We start from the raw sequence: 19,774 nt of genomic DNA on the forward strand, positions 1-19,774 counted from the left end.
AAGCAGCTGGAGCTGGTTGGAAAAGGAGAAGGAAAAGCTCAATAGTGAGCCATTCAGCACTAAGCTAAAGGTCTCAGCTCAGCAGCTGTTTATAACTTCAATTTAGTGATCCCTAAAAATAACTATTAGCTAATAATTTCTGAAAGAACACACTCACACCAGAGAAAGGCTTGCCCATGTGAGCAGCCCCTTGTCTCTCACACACACTCAGCACAGCCCCACAGACATAAATTCAGGGAATGCATTGGCAGTTCACTGCACCAATATTAAATTTGCAAAAGTAAAAGCATTTCTCTGTTGCGAGCATGAGGATCAACAATATAAAGGAAAAAAAAATCTTATTTGGAACTATTTCACTATTTGACAGTGTTTCAACCAACTTTGCAAACAGTAGCATGCAGCACAGGGAGTTGCTGGTGTCTGGCTCATGATTCAATCTAAATGTTAAACAGAGCCTGGCCCTTAATTTCTGCATATCCCAACTTTCCATATCCCAAATCAGTTTCTCCCACCATGACTCTGAAGCAAACCTACCTCATATGTAAGATTTGCTGCCCAGAGAACTGATCTGAATTTTGCCCATATCAAAAGTTGCTCACTTTCTGAGCTAGAAGGAATGCTGAATGTGAAGATTTATTTTACATACAGCAACATTCAGCAAATCACATCCCACAGGGATACAAGCTCCAACTTTTGGAAATTGCAGAGCAACAAACAAAACCCCATCTAATTTAAGTGACTCCAGCACTTCCATTTATCTGAAACCCAAACCACAATCTTATTTTTTTTTATAGTTGTAGTCAAGTTTGCTGCATCCTTGCTTGAAAAGTTTATGTCTCGTGGTGCCTGGTATCAGCCCCAAGTATCTCTGCAGATATATCAGGGAGAAGACAAACAGCATCCTGCAGCTGATGGTTTGAAAAGGAAAAAAGTGCAACTTGTGAAGCTGAAGCCCTTGATATTCAACTGTCTGGCTCTGGAAACAGGAGGTGCAGTGGTTTTGTAGCTTAACCCCATCTCCAGACCCCAGTGGAAAGCCTGAGACATTATTTGTCAGCCTTGATGCCCAGATGAGAGGCAATCCTGTAAGACATCCATCTGTGAGCAGAGTGCAGAGTGATGGTGAAGGGATGAAGTGATTTGGCAGCTCTGCCTGTAAGGGGGCTGCTCCTTTCCCACCCACAGCAGCCAGTCAGGCAGAGAGTGCAGAACCAGGAGCCTCAGGAATTATGTAGATTATCTGGAAAGAGGACTAATACCCAACCCCTTGTGTGCTTTGCCATATGTTTCTGCTTCAAAACAGGAACTTTTCCAGGTTGCAGAGAGCACTGTGAGACACAACATGTGAATATCTGTCAAGTGCTCAAAATACATCCTATGGAAAATTCCATGAATATGCCCAGGGCTGTTTTCAGGGCTGGAAGCTGACCCTTATTCCATCCTACACGCCACCATGCTTTAATCCTTAAATCCTCCATGGTGAGTCCTACCAGGACAGGATTTGGCCAGAACAGTTTTTTCCTTAGAGTGTAGTTCAGACTCAGGATACCACTGCAGCAGATGCTACATGAGCCCAAAAAGACTGTGCCCATCCCAAAGAACTCACCATCAATAAAGATAAGAACGAGATGCAAGAAAGGTAATGAAGAAAGAAGACATGAAGACAATATGACACGGTCAAGGTGTTTCTGAAATGATCTTTTTTGTAGAAGAGCTGGTGATAAAAGCTCCCTAGTCATTCAGATAATTTTGAGATGGTGAAAGGTGGCAGTGCTGTGTCTGTAGAGGGAAGGAGTCCACCTCTGGTAAAGCTCCTCCGTGCCAAATGCAAGATTTAATACTTTGAGGAAGGGGGAATATCTAAGGAAATAAAAAGACTGAGGGCCAGGTGTAGAAGACAGGCATAGTAGGACAAACTGTGTTAGTCATCTTGGCACAAGGTGGAGAGGGATCTGGTTCATCAGTGTTGACAAAAGGCTTGCTGGGGACAAAAAGGAACAGGATGTCCTTGCAGAGCCCTGTTCTCTCTGAATCTGCTATTCAGTGGTGCAGCACACACACCACTGCCCTCTTACAGGCCTAATCTTTTGTTCCTTGGCTTCACAGAAACTGCAGCATTGCGTAGGCTACTGCCTCTCTAGACACCAAATTCATTAGTGCTTTTTAATTGGAAGAAATACTGTGTTTTTATGTACAGATATCTAATATCAAAAGTAATTGCTTTTATAGAACACTCATTTGGAGCTGGTTACCCCTTGAGATGAGAAAATGTATTCTAATTACAACAGATAATTCAGAAGGAGATAAACAGATTGACGACTGGAAGGACCAAGAAACAGCAGCTGTACAGTCCATTGGAGATGAAGATAAAAGCTCATTTTTGAGGTAGGACACTGATCCCACATTAACAGATAATAAGAGAGATGCCAGAGTTTTGCCAGAAATTTGATATAAACAAAAATAGATTTCCTCCTTAAGCAAGGAAGAGCTATATAAGGACATATTTTGAGAGACAAAATAAAAAGCCCCTACCCCAGACACATAATTTTAAATGATATGTGTGTGACTCTGATTTTTTTTTTAAATTTTCATTTCAATGATCAAAAAGATCATTCACAGAGAAAGATCACTTTGTTATCTTTAAATAAGTAATAGATGCCACGATCCTTCTAGAAGTTTTTAAATCCCAGATGACTCGTGGTTTTTTGCTGGTGAAACATAAAATGTATTTTTCTCTTCAGGGCTTTGGAGGAAAGCCAGAAAACTCCTCTGGTGATGGCATAAATCTGGAGTTGAGGGGGAGGAGCTGAAATGTTGGTGTATCTGCCTGGCAGCCCTCTGATATTAAAAGGAGACAAAATCTGAGTGTCATCAGTTTGGCACCTGTCCTCTGGCAGTGGCCAATACCTGAGGCTTCAGAGGAAATGAAACACAAATGATAAAGCACTTGGCCAATTAAACTCTGCACTGTCCCTGGAAGCAGAGTTCCCTTCTGAACCCCATAGGCAGGTAACTAAAGCCCTGAAGCATAATATTAGATTACCCTCATTATCTTAACCCAGACAGGTAGAAACAGGGCATAAAACTACCCAGTGTCCTTTAAAAGCCCAGCCACTAATATTAGATTCAATGGGCTCCTGCAGCAATGAATTCTCTGGTATTGTCACGGTCAGAGTGTCACTGACTCACATGAAATGGATCACCTGTATCAATATATTAGATTTTCTTTAATTTTTCCAGGGAAACAGAGGTGAAAACTCCTGGGTGAAGTGATCACTAAAACAATAACAGAGCCATTCTAGAGGAAGGGAGAGCGACTTCTCCTTGAAAAGCTCTATGGTGCAAGAGCTAAAAACTTTGGGGCTGTTTAATTAGATTCAGGAACAAGCTGGTTCAGCCAAGTTAAAGGGTTTTAATTTCATAAATGAGGAAAATATCTTTTGAAAAGCAAGGAGTTTGCTTGTGTTAATCAAAGGTAGGGAAGGGAAGTGGAGGATGTCTGCAGTGGACCACTGTGGGAAGGGAGCTGTGAGTGGGAGCTGTCAGACCCAAGGTCTGACAGGACAGAGCCACAGCTGGAAAGCTGCTGTTTGATGCAGCGACATTTTCTTGACCCTACAGAGCTGACTGCACACCTCTAATCATTAAAAATACCCCTCTGACTTCTGATGCAATTCTGGATGAGAAGTCCCTGACTGCTCTATTCTCAAACCAGCTCCACTACAACAGTAAATCCCACAGGCATAGGTTCCAAAAGGAAAATAAAAATTCTCTTTAAACACAAGGAACCAAAAAGAAATCTATCTTATTTCAGGTCCTATGCAGGTTCATACTGTTCTGGACTCCATTGTGCTGATAATAAAGTCCAAACTCATCAAAGGCTCTACCACATCTGACATTGCCCAACCTGCCAAATTACTGCCTTTCAGCCCAGGATTCACCCTTGGGCCTCTGACTCAGAGGGATTTTGTCCGAGGTTAAGGAAGATTCTTCTCTCCTGCTCAAGGGCATTTGGAAAGCCCCGACAAAGGCCAAACAAGCCCATCTCCTGCAGCATCATTTTGCAATCATGCTCCACATTATTTGCAGACACTCATATGCCTCCCTGCTCATTTACCTAAACAGCCTGCCATTAAATTAAACTAACATAATCACACAGATAGCTCTCCCAACAACAAAGTCATACAGAACACTTTGCCATTTGTACAGCAGAAAAGCTCCCGGTTGTTCAGCTCATTTTGCACAGCAGAGGATGGCAGCATTAAACCCAGACGTGGGAGCTGCTGGAACTCAGAGTCACATCGTGCCTGAAAGTGGATCTCGATTTTCCACTGTTGTGAAATTAGTCACTGAGTTCACCCCTGGCAATGCAAGCACAATAAAGTGCCAATGTTAACAACTACAACCTGCTGGCCACATCCACTGCTCTCCCTTCCGTGCTCCAAGAGTCACTGCCTGCTCTTCCTGTTGGCCATCAGAGGATGAAATGATCTGAGGATGTGCTGGGTTTGTCAGAGCAGGGCTGGTTCTCTATCTGCTGCCTCTCCATCTTATCATCGGACATTTCTCCTTGGGAACAGATGGGAGAGGACATCAGCTGCTACTGAGGATGTGAGATTACAAAAACTTCCACCCAATCTCTTGAAAAACAGTTCATTTGGATATTGGTTTTCACAGGAGCCAGAGAGAGTCTTGATTCCCTTCCTTTCAGTGTGGTATTGCCTTAAAAGCTCTGTAAGGGTGACATACTTTTTCCCTTTTTTTTTCTGCATCATTTCACACTGGTTTCAAAACATACTCATTTTCCTGACAGACTGTCTATTTTAGATCTGTAGATCTGTGTATTTTTCTTGACCTGTCTTTGCATTCTTCTTTCTCAGGCACATCTTTGACACCTCTCAGGGAGCTTGGCTTGGGAATTTGGTTGAGGCAGAGCTTGCATCTCTGCTTTTCCTCCTCTTTCCTGCCTTCACTTTATTTTCATATCTCATGTCAACATACACCACAGCTGTGCCTTGCTTGTCAATGCCAGGCTGCAGTGCCTCCTTCCATCAACCTCTTAATGTGTGTATGATTTAATTTTCTGCCAGCAGGACAAGTCAGCTCAAAACCAAACACGGGACACATTTTAAACAGCAAAAATTCAGTCCTGAATCAGCACCTCAACCAAAATGCTTACAAATTAACAAATTATGGCATATTTGAAGCTAAAATGGATGAAGTAAATTATTATGCAGTCCTCCTAATTGATGAGATGAAGCGACAGCCACATTTATAACAGATCTATCTACTAGAGGATGTGCCCAGCTAAAGGTCTGAGTCTCTCCTGCTCACAAAGGAGGAATAGGAGTCTACAGTGCTGAGAATCTTACTTGGTTTTGAAGTGCCTTGCTATTGTTAAAGGAAATGTTGAGTCTGGATTTGGTTTTGGCTCTAGAAAGGAAAGCTTTAGCTCTTTATATTCATAAAAGAAAGCCTATTTAGAAATGAAAGACACAATGTTGCATGGATAGCTTGTAACATACAATTAATCAGGGATTTATCAAGGACAAATAAAAAGAATTAGGTACCACATTCTCTGGGGGAAGCAAATCAAAGGATGAGATAGCTTTGCAAAAGAAAGGAGAAATGAAGATAAATAGCAATTGCCAATAAATTTGGGAAAATAAAGATGTAATGTTAGGGAAAAATATTGGCACAATGTTTTATTTAAAAGCGGTAATAAAAACATGGCTTACTTTGATTTCTGCCCTTTCTGGTTTATTGTTGATATAAAGATAAATTGACTCAGACTTCTAGGAGCGGGAAAGCTACAATCTACTATTACAGACACTTTAAAAAACCAGCCCTGCTATAATAACTGGTTCATTATTAACAAGATTGGCTTCATTGCATGTGGGTATTTGTACAAATTGACTGCGACCTAGGGCTGATTTAGGCCCTGACAAACCCACAGCAGGACCCCAGGGCTTGCCTTGGAAAAGACAGGATCCATTTGGTAACAACGTGCTGCTTTGATCCACCTACAGAGCACGTTTAAATTACCACACATATATAGAATTCAGATCATATATAAAGACAATGGCCAAGTTTTTTGTAGTTATGGATCACCCCTCCTCAATTTACCTTCCTAATGCCACTGACTGCAACAGTGCTTATCTGGTTTTCACCAAGGCAATGTAAAAAGAAACTCAAGTTTTTGGAGACTCAATTTTTCTTCAAGCTTTCCTTTCCTTTATGCCAAAATTCCACGGAAGAATGAATGTCCCTGTCCCCTGATGTGTCTCGGGTTTGTACTTACGACTACATTATGAGCTGTTCAATTACACAGTAAAGAGAGAAATGAGGATAGTGATAGAAGGTGCCTTTATACAGGAGAAGATCATCCTTCAGTGGAGAGACTGGTATGAATCAAAACTTGAATTTCAGGAACCCGAGTTCTGAGTTCACAGCTTGGGCTCATCACTCCTCAAGGACACAAAGCAGACACGCTCTCCGGTCACGCTTAAACTTCAGGTCACAGCCACATTTCTCCCAAGCAGCGAGAGCTTCCCAGCACCAAGTGGTGCCAGAGCAAGGCAGGGCTGAGCCCCTGGGCTGTGACGGGGAAGGTGATGAGATGAGCAGCAGGACGTGCGTCACGCCGCCGAGCACAGAGCTCCGGGATCGCTGCTCTGCTCCGCTCGTAATTTAATTATTCACTCCCTACTGAAAGGCACTGAGACAGTGGGACCCGAGTCTGCCATTTCAGCAGGCTGAAAATAAAGCAGCCTCGCCTGCAGTACTGGTGTAGTGTCAGGGAAATGTCATGCTGCTGTAGTTATTAACTGAAATAAGCAGGAAAGTAGAGAAAAAATGCTTGTGCTAACATATTGCCAATTAACAAAGCAAGCAAAGCAGTTCAATGTGGACATCTGAGTCTGGTTCCTTTAAAAGCTCAAAACTTAATTTTCATGAATGTGTTTAAATAAGTAAAAATCCCATTTGTCACCAATATGATTTTTAGCCTGGTTTGCTAAGAAAAAACATTTTGTGGGATCATGCTGTCTCCATTTGTCTATCAGTCTGCTTCCCTCTCCATACTCTCCCTTCACTCTGCTTGTTAGATTTTGAGGACTGCTTCTAACTTCAGCCAAAGCTTGGCAGACAATCAGAGGTCTCCAAAAATTGCATTTCTGAGAGTGCCACAGAAGCAGACATCTGGGAAGAAAAGTGCCATTAAAAAGTTCCTACTGAGAGAAGAGGTTTGGTGACAGATCAAACACAAGAGACCTCTTGGAGCTGTTAGACACCAACCAAGAATTCACTTGTGGTTTGCCAACCCACAAGATAGTCAGCTTTCTTGGTTTAGCTGCTCAAGGAACTAAACACACATTTTTAGGATTGAATGTGTTAATTACTGTTGGATGCCTGGCTGTTATACACACACTGATTAACAACATCACAAAGATAACCTGAGGACACAGGTATGGGGAGGGGATCAGGGGAGCAGAGAGATGGGCTGTCACCACAGATAAAGAGAACAGGACACCCCCCTGGAAATGAAGACCATGTCTCCTGGGTTTGGGACTTGCATTTCAGCACCTCAGAATACTTTCTTGACCCCTTCTGTTCCCAGCTCCAGTTTCTGTGAGCTCACAGACTGCTTCTTGTCAGGTTAGAGGCAATGATGAGAACCAGTGTAAGTGATAAAACAGCCTGGTTTGTGCTCACAGATTAGGGGATTCCTAATGAAATAATGAGGTATGTGTGTGATCCCATTTAAAACTACTTTTCCATATTACAGAAAATTCACATGGAAATGTCTGACTTGCTAGATTATCACTTCTTCCCTTGGAAAGGAAGAACACAGGCTTAGAGGTGAGGCACCATGACAGCAGGGCACATCACTCTTCTTCCCCTGGAATTAATAAAAAAATTAATCCTTCTGATTGCTTATAGTAGGAGTGCTTTTCCCTCCCCACCTTTGAAAGGAATATAATGTCTCATCCTAAAACCCATGCAGCCTCGTGAGCACAGGAGCAAACAAAACCTCTCTTTCTCTTTCTAACAAGGAATTTGTCAGTTCTGTATCTGTCAAAATACTTTTGAAATTAATCAACCTCTAGTTTCACAACCATGTGCTGAAGCGCTGAGGAGCCACAGGCATGCAACATCACCCATCAAACAGATTAGAGCAACTTCTTGCAGCTCAGGGACAAAAGAGAAGATCATATGCTGATTTCTGCTTCTAAAATGAATTTCCATCCTGAAATATCATATTGCTTTTTGACAATACAGTGTGTCTCAGCCTAGTCATGTCTAATTGGTGCTGATCCTGCATGAGCTGTCCTGTTCTCTGGGCCTGGTTCTGACTTTGCTACTCAGCGCCATAAGGAAGCCATACAAGAGTTTTTCTCTCTTGAAACTGGTCCACAATAATTTCAACACTCCATGTTAAGATGCATTGTCAAACTGTGGTATGGCCTTCCCAGAGTGACCAGTCCTATGTGGTGCTGCCATGGGGAGCTTCACCTCTTCTCAGGGCCAGAACAGTTCTGCCAAGAGCTGGGCACAGACCCTGACCCCAGTCCACTCATCCCATGAGCACTTCCATCAACTGTAAGTGACTGCAATAAGGAAAATTTCACACTGGCCTCATCCTTCCACAGGCTCCACTGTGTCTCTTTGACTCTATTTGTGCTCCAGCTTCTTGTCAGCATGATTAAAGGCTGAGAGATGCCTAAAGAAGTAGTCCTGTAACATACGCACAAATCCTTCTGCAATGATCATCTCCTTCTCTGAGGGCTGCATCACTCAGCCCATGTCCCTTGGCACACTGGGCTGCTCCATCCCAGCTTCAAAGTTAAGGCCATGTCTTTGTTCCCTCATAAATATTTCTCCTCCATTTACGCACATCTTTTGTTCACTCTTCTCATTGTGCAACGAAGACTGAAAATTCTCACTTTGTGAACTTTTTAACGTGTGACAGAAAGAGGGAGACAAAGAATACAGTTATTAGGCAGATCAGGTTCAGAATGAATCACACAAGAAATTCTTCATTCCATGACCTCATCTGAGAGGGCTCTCTGCAGCCTGGCTTTGAGTTATGTGGGCCTGGAATGGGAACATAGCTGTGAATACGGGACCCATACCAAGCTGACTCTTTCAGGAAACAGAAGGTTTTACATATAACCCCACTGGATACAAGCATTATAAAAGGCACTTCCCTTCCAGAATTAATTTTCTGTTGAATGGAAACACACTGAGCCAGATGGATCTATTTCAGGAGGAGCATCAGGCTGGCACAGGTCTACAATCAAAGATTATTGGGTTTGTGTATTCAGAGCTGGAATAGCTGAGGTGAAGTGTTCAGTGCAGGTGCTGACATGGTCACGTCTGCACCTAAAGGAGCCCCCCATAAAGGATGTCTTCAGTGAGTTTGCCAAATATTAAATTGAAGAAATATGTGACACTTATAATTAATACCTGCAAACATTTTCACTGCTCCTTGCAATACTAGCAGTGAAAAAACAAAAGACATTTTTCAACTGCTGAGAAAGTTGTGCAACTTCTGACAGATGAAAAAGTTCATTAAAGAGTTACCACTCTTTAGAAACAACTGGCCACCTGGAAGAAAGGTGGTTCCAGTGGAGAATTCAGCTGCCCACATCCCTGTGATGGTTTTGGAAAGTCAGCAGCCTAAATCCACAGACCTGGGGATTCTCTAGGCGGCACACAAATTATGTAACAGAACTACCAAAAAAAGAAAAAAGAAAAAAAAATCAGTTTCCAAACCCAAGGGTAGCACAGGCTCACACCTAAGCCACCCAACCACTCATTTTTCCATGCCAAACCCACTCATTGCTTGTGGAAATTGAAAGCATCAATGCTTTCAGCAGCTGGGCAGCTTAGCATTAGGCTGTTTAATTACTCCAACATGCTCAGCTCACTCTCCCCTCCTGCCCCACTCCCATCTGTTACACGGAGCCACCTGCAATCCATCAGCAGGTTTTAGCATTAACAGCTCTGTGCTGGAAAAGCTGTTTTTCCTGTTAGAGGTGTGAACAGTGCCTGGTCCTGTTCTGCACCCGCAGCTCAGCGCTGGGAACACACCCAGCACTCAGCCCCAGCTCACACCAGAGCAGTGGGTTCAGCACTGGCCACCAGCTCAATTCTGCTCCTGGCAGACACCTGTGGGGCTGAGTTTTGCAGATACAGAACTTTGCAGCTATCAGTAGCCTCATTTCACACATGGATGCATGACCAGAAATCTGTCTTACAAGGAGCCTATAGAGCAACTGCAAATTTTCATCCTGAGGAAAACTAACCTTTGGGTTATACAATGCCATTTCAATTGGGGATATTTTTAGTCTTATCACTGCCTTCAATTCAGTGTGCACAGGAAAGAATACCACCAATCTTTGCTACAACATAAGGCTTGCTTGAAAATGAGTTAATATAACAAAAAATACATTTTTATTTACAAATGCTGTTCATCCTAGAGGCATATGAGAGCTGTAGAAAAAATAAACTCAATTTCTAGAAGGGCAGTAAGGCCCCATTGCCAAATAAAATACAAAACCAGCATAAAAAATCCAAATGAAAAACAACCAATTAACCCTACCACCCACCCAAAATGCTAGAGGAAAAAAATAAAAGCAGCAAACTTCCCCAATATTGCAGAAAAGGGCTTTCCAGCTGTCTTCATGGATATCTTCCAAGTGAAACAAAATCCTATGCAACAAACCTCCTTTTTCTTTGCAAATGGTTCTACAGTACCACTGAAAGACAAGAAGTGCTAATCTGATCTGGTCTGGGAGCTTCTTTTTGCAGAATGTGAACTGGAGCCAAACAGAGCAAACACAGAAGCATCGAAAGCCCCCAGAATTGGGAGTCAGAGGCAAAAAACCACAAAGTTCATCAGATCTCTACTAGAAAGGGGAATCATTCCAAACCTTTCAAGGGGGAAGGACACTGTTCTCAACCCCACTGAAGTGGTACAGGGACACAGCAAGGCTTCATCCTTTGATACATCATCATGACTACCAAACCTACTCTTCATCCTGTGGCAAAAATGCTTTCACTTGGCCAAATTTACTACTGGAGCTACTGTACTGGTAACTACTGACTGTCCTGATGCCTCTGGATCAATAGCAAAGATTAATTTAGGCAACTGATTTCAACAGGACTAAGTGCACGGGTGAGCTGAGGAGAATTTGAATCATTGCTGCAGTCATAAAAACCTACTTGAGGCAGTCACCCCGTGCAGCCAGCAGTGTCTGTCACCCCACACACTGCTACAGCACAGCAGGGCTGGCAGCATCTGCACTTTGCTTAGAAAGCAGAGTCACTTTTGTGCCTGGCTTCGATTCCCAGCTCAGCAAACTGCTGACTCAACCACAGACGTGGCTTTCAGCACTCCCCAGGAACAAAACCCAGGAACGTACCCAGAACCCCAGAGACACCAGCTCTGTGCTGTGAATCCTGCAGCCCACAGCAAACACAGGCCTTGCCACAAACAGCTTCTTTGCACAGGGGGAGGAGGTGTCAGGAGCCTGCTGGGGGACAGCAAGGCTTGTGCCAGTGCTGTGCCATTTTACACATTTTACACATTTTTACAGGGGCTGCTCAGCCCAGGGGAGATCCTGGAGTTGCAGCAGCCTCTTGGGCTTGTTGCTCTACCATGAGGCCCAGGAGACTGAGACTGAAGCAAATGGACACTAAAGAATCCCAGAAGCCAAGCATGTTCCTTTTGTATCCTCATCCCCCAAATCTGGGTTATTTAAATGTGATTCCAGACACAGGAATTCCAAACATGCTGTGAAACAGATAACACTCTCCTGTAGTACTTTGGCACCAAATATCTCTGCCTAACAGAACCATTTTTAAGTAGTAGAAAGCTACTTAAAGAGAAGATCTTTTAAAAATCTTTTCCTTGGTTTAGTTTTCTTCATCATGGCCCACTCTCCCAGGATGGCATGCAAATTACAGCTCATATATTAAAAATATAAATCAGACTGGTGGCAAGTGAAAGTGCTTCTAGAGAATGGCTCCATAGGAGGTGATAAAAGTCTTAAGATATTCAGAAATCTATACTCTCACCTTCTCTAAAAACATTTTGCTCATTTACTTCAACAACTCTTCATCCCCCAAGAGAACTCTGCGTCCACACTGCGCATGATGACAAAGCAGAATCACTCTATTGTCTCCTCAGCTCTCTACCCTGATGCTGCCCTCAGACTCTCCTTCAGAGCCAGTAATCAAGGACATATTTGAAGGAAAAAAAAAATAATAAAAATAAATTAGGACTTTTGCCATTTGTCAGAGATTCTCAAAACCATCCCATTTCTGCTGCATTGTTTCACTGCCCTCAACAAGGATACAAAACAATTCATGGCCTCAGGCTCATCCTTGGTTTGTGAGAAGATCCCTCAGAATAACTCATCCAAGTAAATTAAACACAAACACAGAATTGTTCAGAAATGAAATGGCCTGACAAGTGCAGTAGGAGGGGAAGGGACCTGGTGTGAGAGCTCCTCTGGAACATCCATTCCACTGGATTTCCCACAGGAGGTGCTGCTGGACTGTTTTTCCATGCACAGCAAGGAATCCAACCTGGCTAAACCAAGTGAAATAAAAAGTTAGTGCAAAGAACTGCAGAAAGCACAGGCCCCCTTCCCTCACTGTGGGGGGAGAGCATCAAACCAGAGGGATAAGAAAGCAGAACTCAGCTCCAAAATACCACTTCCTTGGACATCTACAGAAGTGCACATACACAGCTCACTTCATCCAGACCTACACCAGATCACGGGCGTGACATCACTTCAAGAAATAAGAACTCAAAAGCCCAACAGATCAAACAGAAATAACCAAGAACCAAGGTTATCACTTTTATTCCCAGCAGCACTACAGTATGTTCAAATCCAAAATAACCCAAGCTAAATCAAAGGGCCCTACAACAAGTTGCATCATTGCTGCCTTCTGTTCAAGAAATCTCAGCTCAGGAGATGGCCTGGCAGCCTTATTATCTCCTATAGGACCTGCTGAAGAACCAGTAAGTGCCAGTTGTGCTGTATCTTGTTTTCAGAACTGTCTGGAGGACCTAGATATTCCAGAACACCTGAAAGGACAGAAACTCTAGGGCAGAAAGACAGTTTTAATCTGTTTGCACCTGCCTTGCTGTCCCAGAAATGGGGTTTGCCTCCACCTATGAAGCTTTCAGATATTCACAGCCATTTCCACGGCACCACAGCTGTGAGTTTTAGGAAAAGCAGACACATCCAGTTAGTATTTGGCTGTTTTAGCTCTGTGCTCTCAGGAGAAGATGACTTCAGGTTGCTGGGAGGATTTTTCTCTGGCTTTTGCTCTCAGGATCTTGAGGTATCTTATTTCAGAGGACAGTTTTGATCAATAAGACTACAACAAGGTTGGAAGCTGCTCTGCTGTCACTGGCTCTCTTCCTTCCTGTTATCCAGAACATCACAGGCTCTTTTCATTTTCTACTTTTTCTTTTTTCTGCTCTTCAGTGTGTTGGCTTAAACTAAATGATGGTAATGACTACCCAGAGAAACCCCACAAACAACAACAATAATCAAAAAGTATGCCAAGTATGCTGAGAAAGAGAAACTGAGTGCCCATTAGTAAAGTTAGAGAGGAGCATTAAAAAAAGGCAGATTTGTTAAACATGACTCATTTATTTTCCTTCCTTTCATAAATCTTAGTATTTATTTCCTTGGACAAGTGCCACACATTCAGTGTCTGGATCCTCATTCTAAAATGATGTTCCTGGTTTAACTGCTACCTTAATTTACTATATACCTTTATTTACTAAAACATCAAACAAACAAACAATAAAACCCCCTAAACTCAAAAAACAGCTCCACCTCTCTCTATCAAGGGTATTAAGTTAAAGCCAGGTTTTCTAATCCTCTAAGCCTGTGCAGGGGCTGTAGGTGTACAACCATCACACTGCAGCTCCTCTCTGGGAAGACGACAGACTCATATTTGCTTTTCCAATTCCAGCTAAATGTACAAAGAAATGGAAAGATACTGAACCAGAATACAGCTGAAGAGTCAACAATAACAACATCAGGCAAAGGTTTCCTTTCTGCTTCTGTAAACACTGCTTTTAATCTCATATGGTACAAATGATTCAAGTTCCACACAAATGAGTCAATGACAAAATTACCACATGATTTTTTTTCCTGTCAAAATAAGCTTTCTTCTCAGCTACAAAGGCAAAAAGCAGAAACATTACATAAAAAATAGTTACCACTATATGAAACACAGAGTACAGAGAAAGACTTTAAAATCACTGATGTGCTGCTGGAATGGAGACATATTTTTTTTTATTTGTCAGTATTTTGCAGAGCTGAGTGAAATTTCTCCTGTTTTACAAAAGAGACATGCCCTCCTTTTTAACTAAACTTTTTAGAACTTTTCTTCCTAAAGTGCTGAATAGAATAATACTATTTCAAATATTACCTTATATTTATATAGGAGCTATCCAAATATTGGCTCATTGGGTTTCCCTTCTGTTGTTTTGAGGAATTAAACCTTGACCTTCCTGAAAGCACTGACTGTGAGTTCCCTCAGCTACATAAATGAGACTAACACAACTAAAGCAAATGTGATGGGGAAATCAGTCTGTCAGACTTGGCCATAACTTTGCAATACAGAATGTCAGGATTGTAGCAATGGTGACTTACCCAAGCTTGAGAAAATGACCCAGCACAACAGAAATTACTGTGTGGTAAGCCAAGAAATGGAAAAATGGCAGCCTAACTTAAAAAAAAAAAAAAAAAAGTTAGTGTTTTTCTCTCCTGCCTTCATGAGTACCAACCTAAAAATGTCCTCAAAAGGAGACCAGGTGAAGAGAAGGAAACCACACAGCTGAGATCAGAGCCCACAGGTGAGCTGGTATTTCTGGAGATGTTTAGGTGTTAATTTTGCCAGATGTATGTTAGCAGCAGACCATAAACATATAAAATAGAAATAGTTCTAAAAGGTGTGGGTATGAGAAGGTGCAGTTTCATTGGTACACAGCTGCAGTCACATTAAATGTGACCTGTGCACATGTGGCTTTACCTCTCTCCTCTACCAAGGAACTGCTCTTCAGATGAGAGCTGCCAGCTGTATAAACTTCTTTTTGATAATGTGGACATGATGTGGACATTCACATGACTTTCCTGCAGCCTGTTCCCAACCCTTACTTTGAAACATGGAAATTTGGACCCATTTTCAACCAATCCCAACCTTATGAAGAATAAACTCCCCTTTTAAAAATACTACTGTAACTTTTACCTATGCAGATTGCCAGGCTGAATTTTAAATGCAATCACTTTGCTTCCAGTGCACTCTAAAAATCAGGAGTCCCAGTCAGCAGGAATCAGACTCTGCACCCAGGACCTGCTATTTCCATCATTTTAAGCCTCTCTGCTGCAATTATGTGAATTGTCCACCTTTTTCCCCAGCCTCCTCCATGAAATGCATATGTGATGTGAACCCCATTTATCACACTGGAAATTGCTATTGCATTTAATCTTCCCAAAGAGAGCAAAATCAAATTATGACGTGTAACAAATGATAACCTGCCAAATTCAAGGGAATACTCCCAACTTATCCCTCCACATCTAAAACAGAACAGGTCAAAGGGGTCTAGTGTAGAAGACATGGGTAAGAAGACATGATGTGAGAATACATAATGAGAAGATGAAAGCTCTCTTTATCTTTGCAGATTGAATGAAATCTAATTACATGCTGTATTGATTGTTGTGTATTACTGGAACGGGACAGTGAAAAGGGAAAAAGGCAATTAGACTGAAATTGTAGTCTGACCTTCAATTGCTTTTGGCATGAAAGGTTATGCTCTACTTGGGGCATCAAAATTTCTTTATCCTCTATAGTGAATCATTAGCAACAGACTTAGATGCAAAACTGATTAGAGAAAAAAAAATTCAGCCAATTAATTTAAAATTTTTCCCCTTTACAAAAAAAGTAAAGGCAAAGGAAGAAAATACCAAGGTGTTATCATTATGGCATTTAATGAATTGCTACCAAGTCTAGCTGGCATGAGTTCTGTGTTGAATGACAATAAAATAGATCCATCAACAGCAATACCATAGCAAAAATATAAAAGAAAATATGGATTGCTCAACTAGCTCTATAATAACTCAGTTTTTCAAAATAAACATTGTACCCAAGGTCAAACATCGGGAGGCAATACAAAGTCTCACCAAGAAAATTCCACTGACACGTTTCATTGCTTTCCCTTCCCTTTACATGCTCTGTTCAATTGCTTCCACCAAACCCAGCAGCAGCTGAGCGAAAAGAAAGCTTTCAGAAATACAGTTTTCCCCAAGTTGATAAAAAACCAGAGCACGAGCCAAACGAAAACTATTGTTTGGGTGTATGTCTGCATGACTCTGCAGGGAATCGTGGCAATTCTCATTCATCCTATTCTAAAAACTCTTGTTCTGCCAAAGATAATTGCAAGGACCAGCTTTCTCCTGACTTTCATGCATGGTCCTCTGCGTTCTGCACTGCACTCACTGATTTTATTCAGACTGAAAAGTTAATGAGTTCTCAAGTGATCAGTTTTGGGTTGCCTCTTTATACATTTGTAACGTTACTGCCTGTGTTTATTTTCCTTGCAGAAGGTACACACTTCTAAATAACATTTCCTTGATTGTATGTAAACAAATATGTGTGACAGAAACAAAATTCTGTGCAGCTGCAGGGCTGGTCTTTCACAGAGTGACTTTTTATTGCAATGGATCATCAACAGAGTCCCTAGAAAATCCAGGTAGGTCTTATGAGTTCAGGTCTCATCTGAGTAGAAGAGAGAAATTAAATAAAACAACACTAAGATGTTATTAACAAAGACATACTTTGTATGGTACCTCTAAATTTGCTGATTTCAAAGAGAAAAGGACCAAGAGCAGAAAACTGAAATACTGGGCTGGCCTGACCTGCTGTAGTGATAAAATTGAGCTGGACTCAGCCTCCTGGTGCTTTGAGGGGTTCTGGGTATGCAAGGAACTGGTATTCCTCCTGAATAAAATCTGTCTACCCATGTCTGTCTCTCCACATAGAAGAGACTTCGACCCACCTTATGAAAAAGTACCATCCAAGACAGCCTCAGTCAGCTCTCTAACCTTGTATCAGGCAGCATGTACAGGACAGGGGCTGAGAAACCTTACCCAACATTCAGGTGAAGCTGCAGAGCTCCAGAGCACACGGAGTGTTTGTGTAACACCAGCCTTGCTCTGTCAGACAGGCTCCCCTGAATCCCACTGCTGAGCAGCAATTCATGCCCACTAATGGCATAAATAATGAGTCATGATATTACAAACAGAATAGCAGTGAGCTAAACCCAGAGATGCTCGGTGCTGATTCCATTTACAGCGATGCAACACTGGTGATTTCAGTGGAGCATCTCCCAATTTCTTAGGACTTTTTGCTTCTGTTGAAACATGATGGGGGGGGAAAAAGTATTTTTTTCAGGATGATGATGAAAGAATTAATCTGTGTTAATGTACTACTGTGTAATTATAAGAAACCAAACAACCACATCAGATGAAAATGAAGGGGAAATAAATGGGAAATTTGAACAGCTCAGCTTGAAAAACTTTCTGTATTTTCCTATGTAAGAACTTTCAGGAAAAGAAAACTGCCTGCGGTGTTTGATGTTGCTGAGAAAGCAACGTAACAGTAAGTTCAAGTAATTTCACCATGAAGATCCATATCCAATAAATGGAATTAAAGAAGATGAAGGAAACAGTTCCCAAAATAGAGGCATGCTTTACAGAGAACTTCCAGTCATTGTGTGCGATGGTGCCTGCCTAGCACGTTAAGGACTCCTGCTGATTCTCCAGGGGATGCTATGCTGAGATGAACACAGCACAGGGAAATCCTATCCAAAGTCTCCCCTATGAGCAACACATAGAACAAATCTATCTGGACCAAAAAAACCCATTAATTTATCTGGAATGGATACATCTTGCAGAGCGATCTAATTTAGTTTGGGAACTTTGTGGCTTTGTGGAATTCACGAGAAGGATTTTCCTCTTAAATCCTCCATTCTTCAAAACTGTTCCAGAATATGGTTGGAAAACACAGCTATTGATACTTTCCCTCTAGTTCCTGGACGTGTGGGTTTGGGACTAACAGCCCACTCCACGTTCCCCCTCTCTCTGCCCTGTTTATCCTGAGGAGAGTGTGAGGGAATGCCTGTCCCTAACACTTGCTGGCACAAACTGCATGTTACCATAACAGCCTAACTTACTTAGATTTATACATTCATTCACAAAGTATTAATAGGAAACATACTTTATGCTAACCCTCCTATTTGTCTGTATTTTAAGGCTACAGTAGCTTTTCTTAAATCAATGTTACGAGTAAGATTTCCACATGCAGCCTAGAAGCACATTTGCTCTACTTAAACATATTTACACTAAAAATTTTATTTGCTGTGAAACACTAAATGTTACATTTATATTATAATTTCATGCAAAAGCTCACTCCTTCAGCCTTTTCTTGTCCAAAACACTGCTGTATTTAATCACATACTTATTTCTTTGATGTCTCACACTTAGAACGTTACAAATCTATGCAAATACAAATGAACTCATTTTGAAGAATTAGTTTCTATATGAAATGTTATCTGTCCTATAACAACTTTGATGGTTTAGCCTGTTTTAACTATCATGGAAGGGTTCTTTGCTTACCTAGCAATATTTTTCAAGGCTGGTGAATTAGTATAGTAAGTCATAAAAAGAACTGGTGGATACTTCCCCTCCTCATCAATGACAATAACAAATTTAAATGGAAAAATCATTAAGGGAACATATGGGTGCTATGTTTAAACAGATCATTAATAGTGCACAATGTAAGAACCCAGCAGGATGTTTTTAAAGTAGTTCTGAAACCAAGTATATGACTTTCAGCTATAATCTAACATTGTATTTGCTATACAAACGATTTCCCATGCAGAGTTAATATATCCAGGCAAACTGTAAAACATGGTACAGTTTGTGGGGACTTCCTCTGATCCTGAAACCCCTGAACTGCAGCCTCCTGAACTTTGCATCTATTGAGGAAGTCCTGACTTTGGACCAAGAGTTGGCAGAGAGGCAGGGTGCTGGTGGGAGGCTCGACAAATCCCTCCAGCAATACCCCGCATCACCTCTTGCCCTCGCTTCTCAGCACTTGCGTGCTGGGGTCGCTTCGATCGGTGCCGGGCTCCCCTCCCCGGCGGGGGGACACTTCGGGGGCTCTTGCCCAGCCAGCAGCACCCTCCCGGGGCACAGGATGTCCCCTCCCCGCCCCTCGTACCATTGAGCTGGTTGTAGACCACTTCCTCCAGGTGGTCCAGGCGCTGCAGGATGGACTCCCTGTCGGCCAGGCTGCCCACCTTGGCGCCGCGGCTCCTGGCCCGGCGGTCCGCGCTCCGGACGATCTGCACCAGCTCCTGGGAGCGGTCCTGGATCCTGCAGTAGACGGAGAAGAGGATGATGCCCACGAAGACCAAGATGTTCACCGTCAACAAAGTTTTGATTTTCCGTGCCACCGCCATGGGAGCCGCGGGCGCGGTGGCGGGGGGCGCATCCAGGCGCGGCGAGCGGCGGCCCCGCGGCCACCCGGCGAGGGGAGCGCCCGGGGCGCGGAGCTGAGCCGGGGGGAGCGGAGCCGAAGGCAGCGGAGCCGGGGGCAGCGGAGCCGGGGGCAGCGGAGCCGGGGGCAGCGGAGCCGGGGGCAGCGGAGCCGACGGGAGCGGAGCTGTCCTTCAGCA

At 42.7% G+C, this 19,774-nt stretch overlaps 1 protein-coding gene across 3 annotated transcripts in view; it reads right to left on the bottom strand.

Moving 5' to 3' along the window:
* The window catches only part of GALNT9 (polypeptide N-acetylgalactosaminyltransferase 9), a 126,737-nt gene extending 107,179 nt beyond the window's left edge, over positions 1-19,558 (bottom strand). For all 3 annotated transcript variants that reach the window (XM_005524351.3, XM_088065211.1, XM_088065212.1), the window contains exon 1: positions 19,318-19,558. In XM_005524351.3, coding sequence (XP_005524408.1) covers positions 19,318-19,558 — 241 coding nt within the window. The remainder of the gene's footprint in view (positions 1-19,317) is intronic.
* Positions 19,559-19,774: the final 216 nt, after the last annotated feature.

Source organism: Pseudopodoces humilis, chromosome 20, assembly GCF_049639895.1.
Source record: "Pseudopodoces humilis isolate 2021_Gansu_Grassland_sample_001 chromosome 20, ASM4963989v1, whole genome shotgun sequence".
In the NCBI taxonomy this organism is placed as follows: Eukaryota; Metazoa; Chordata; class Aves; order Passeriformes; family Paridae; genus Pseudopodoces; species Pseudopodoces humilis.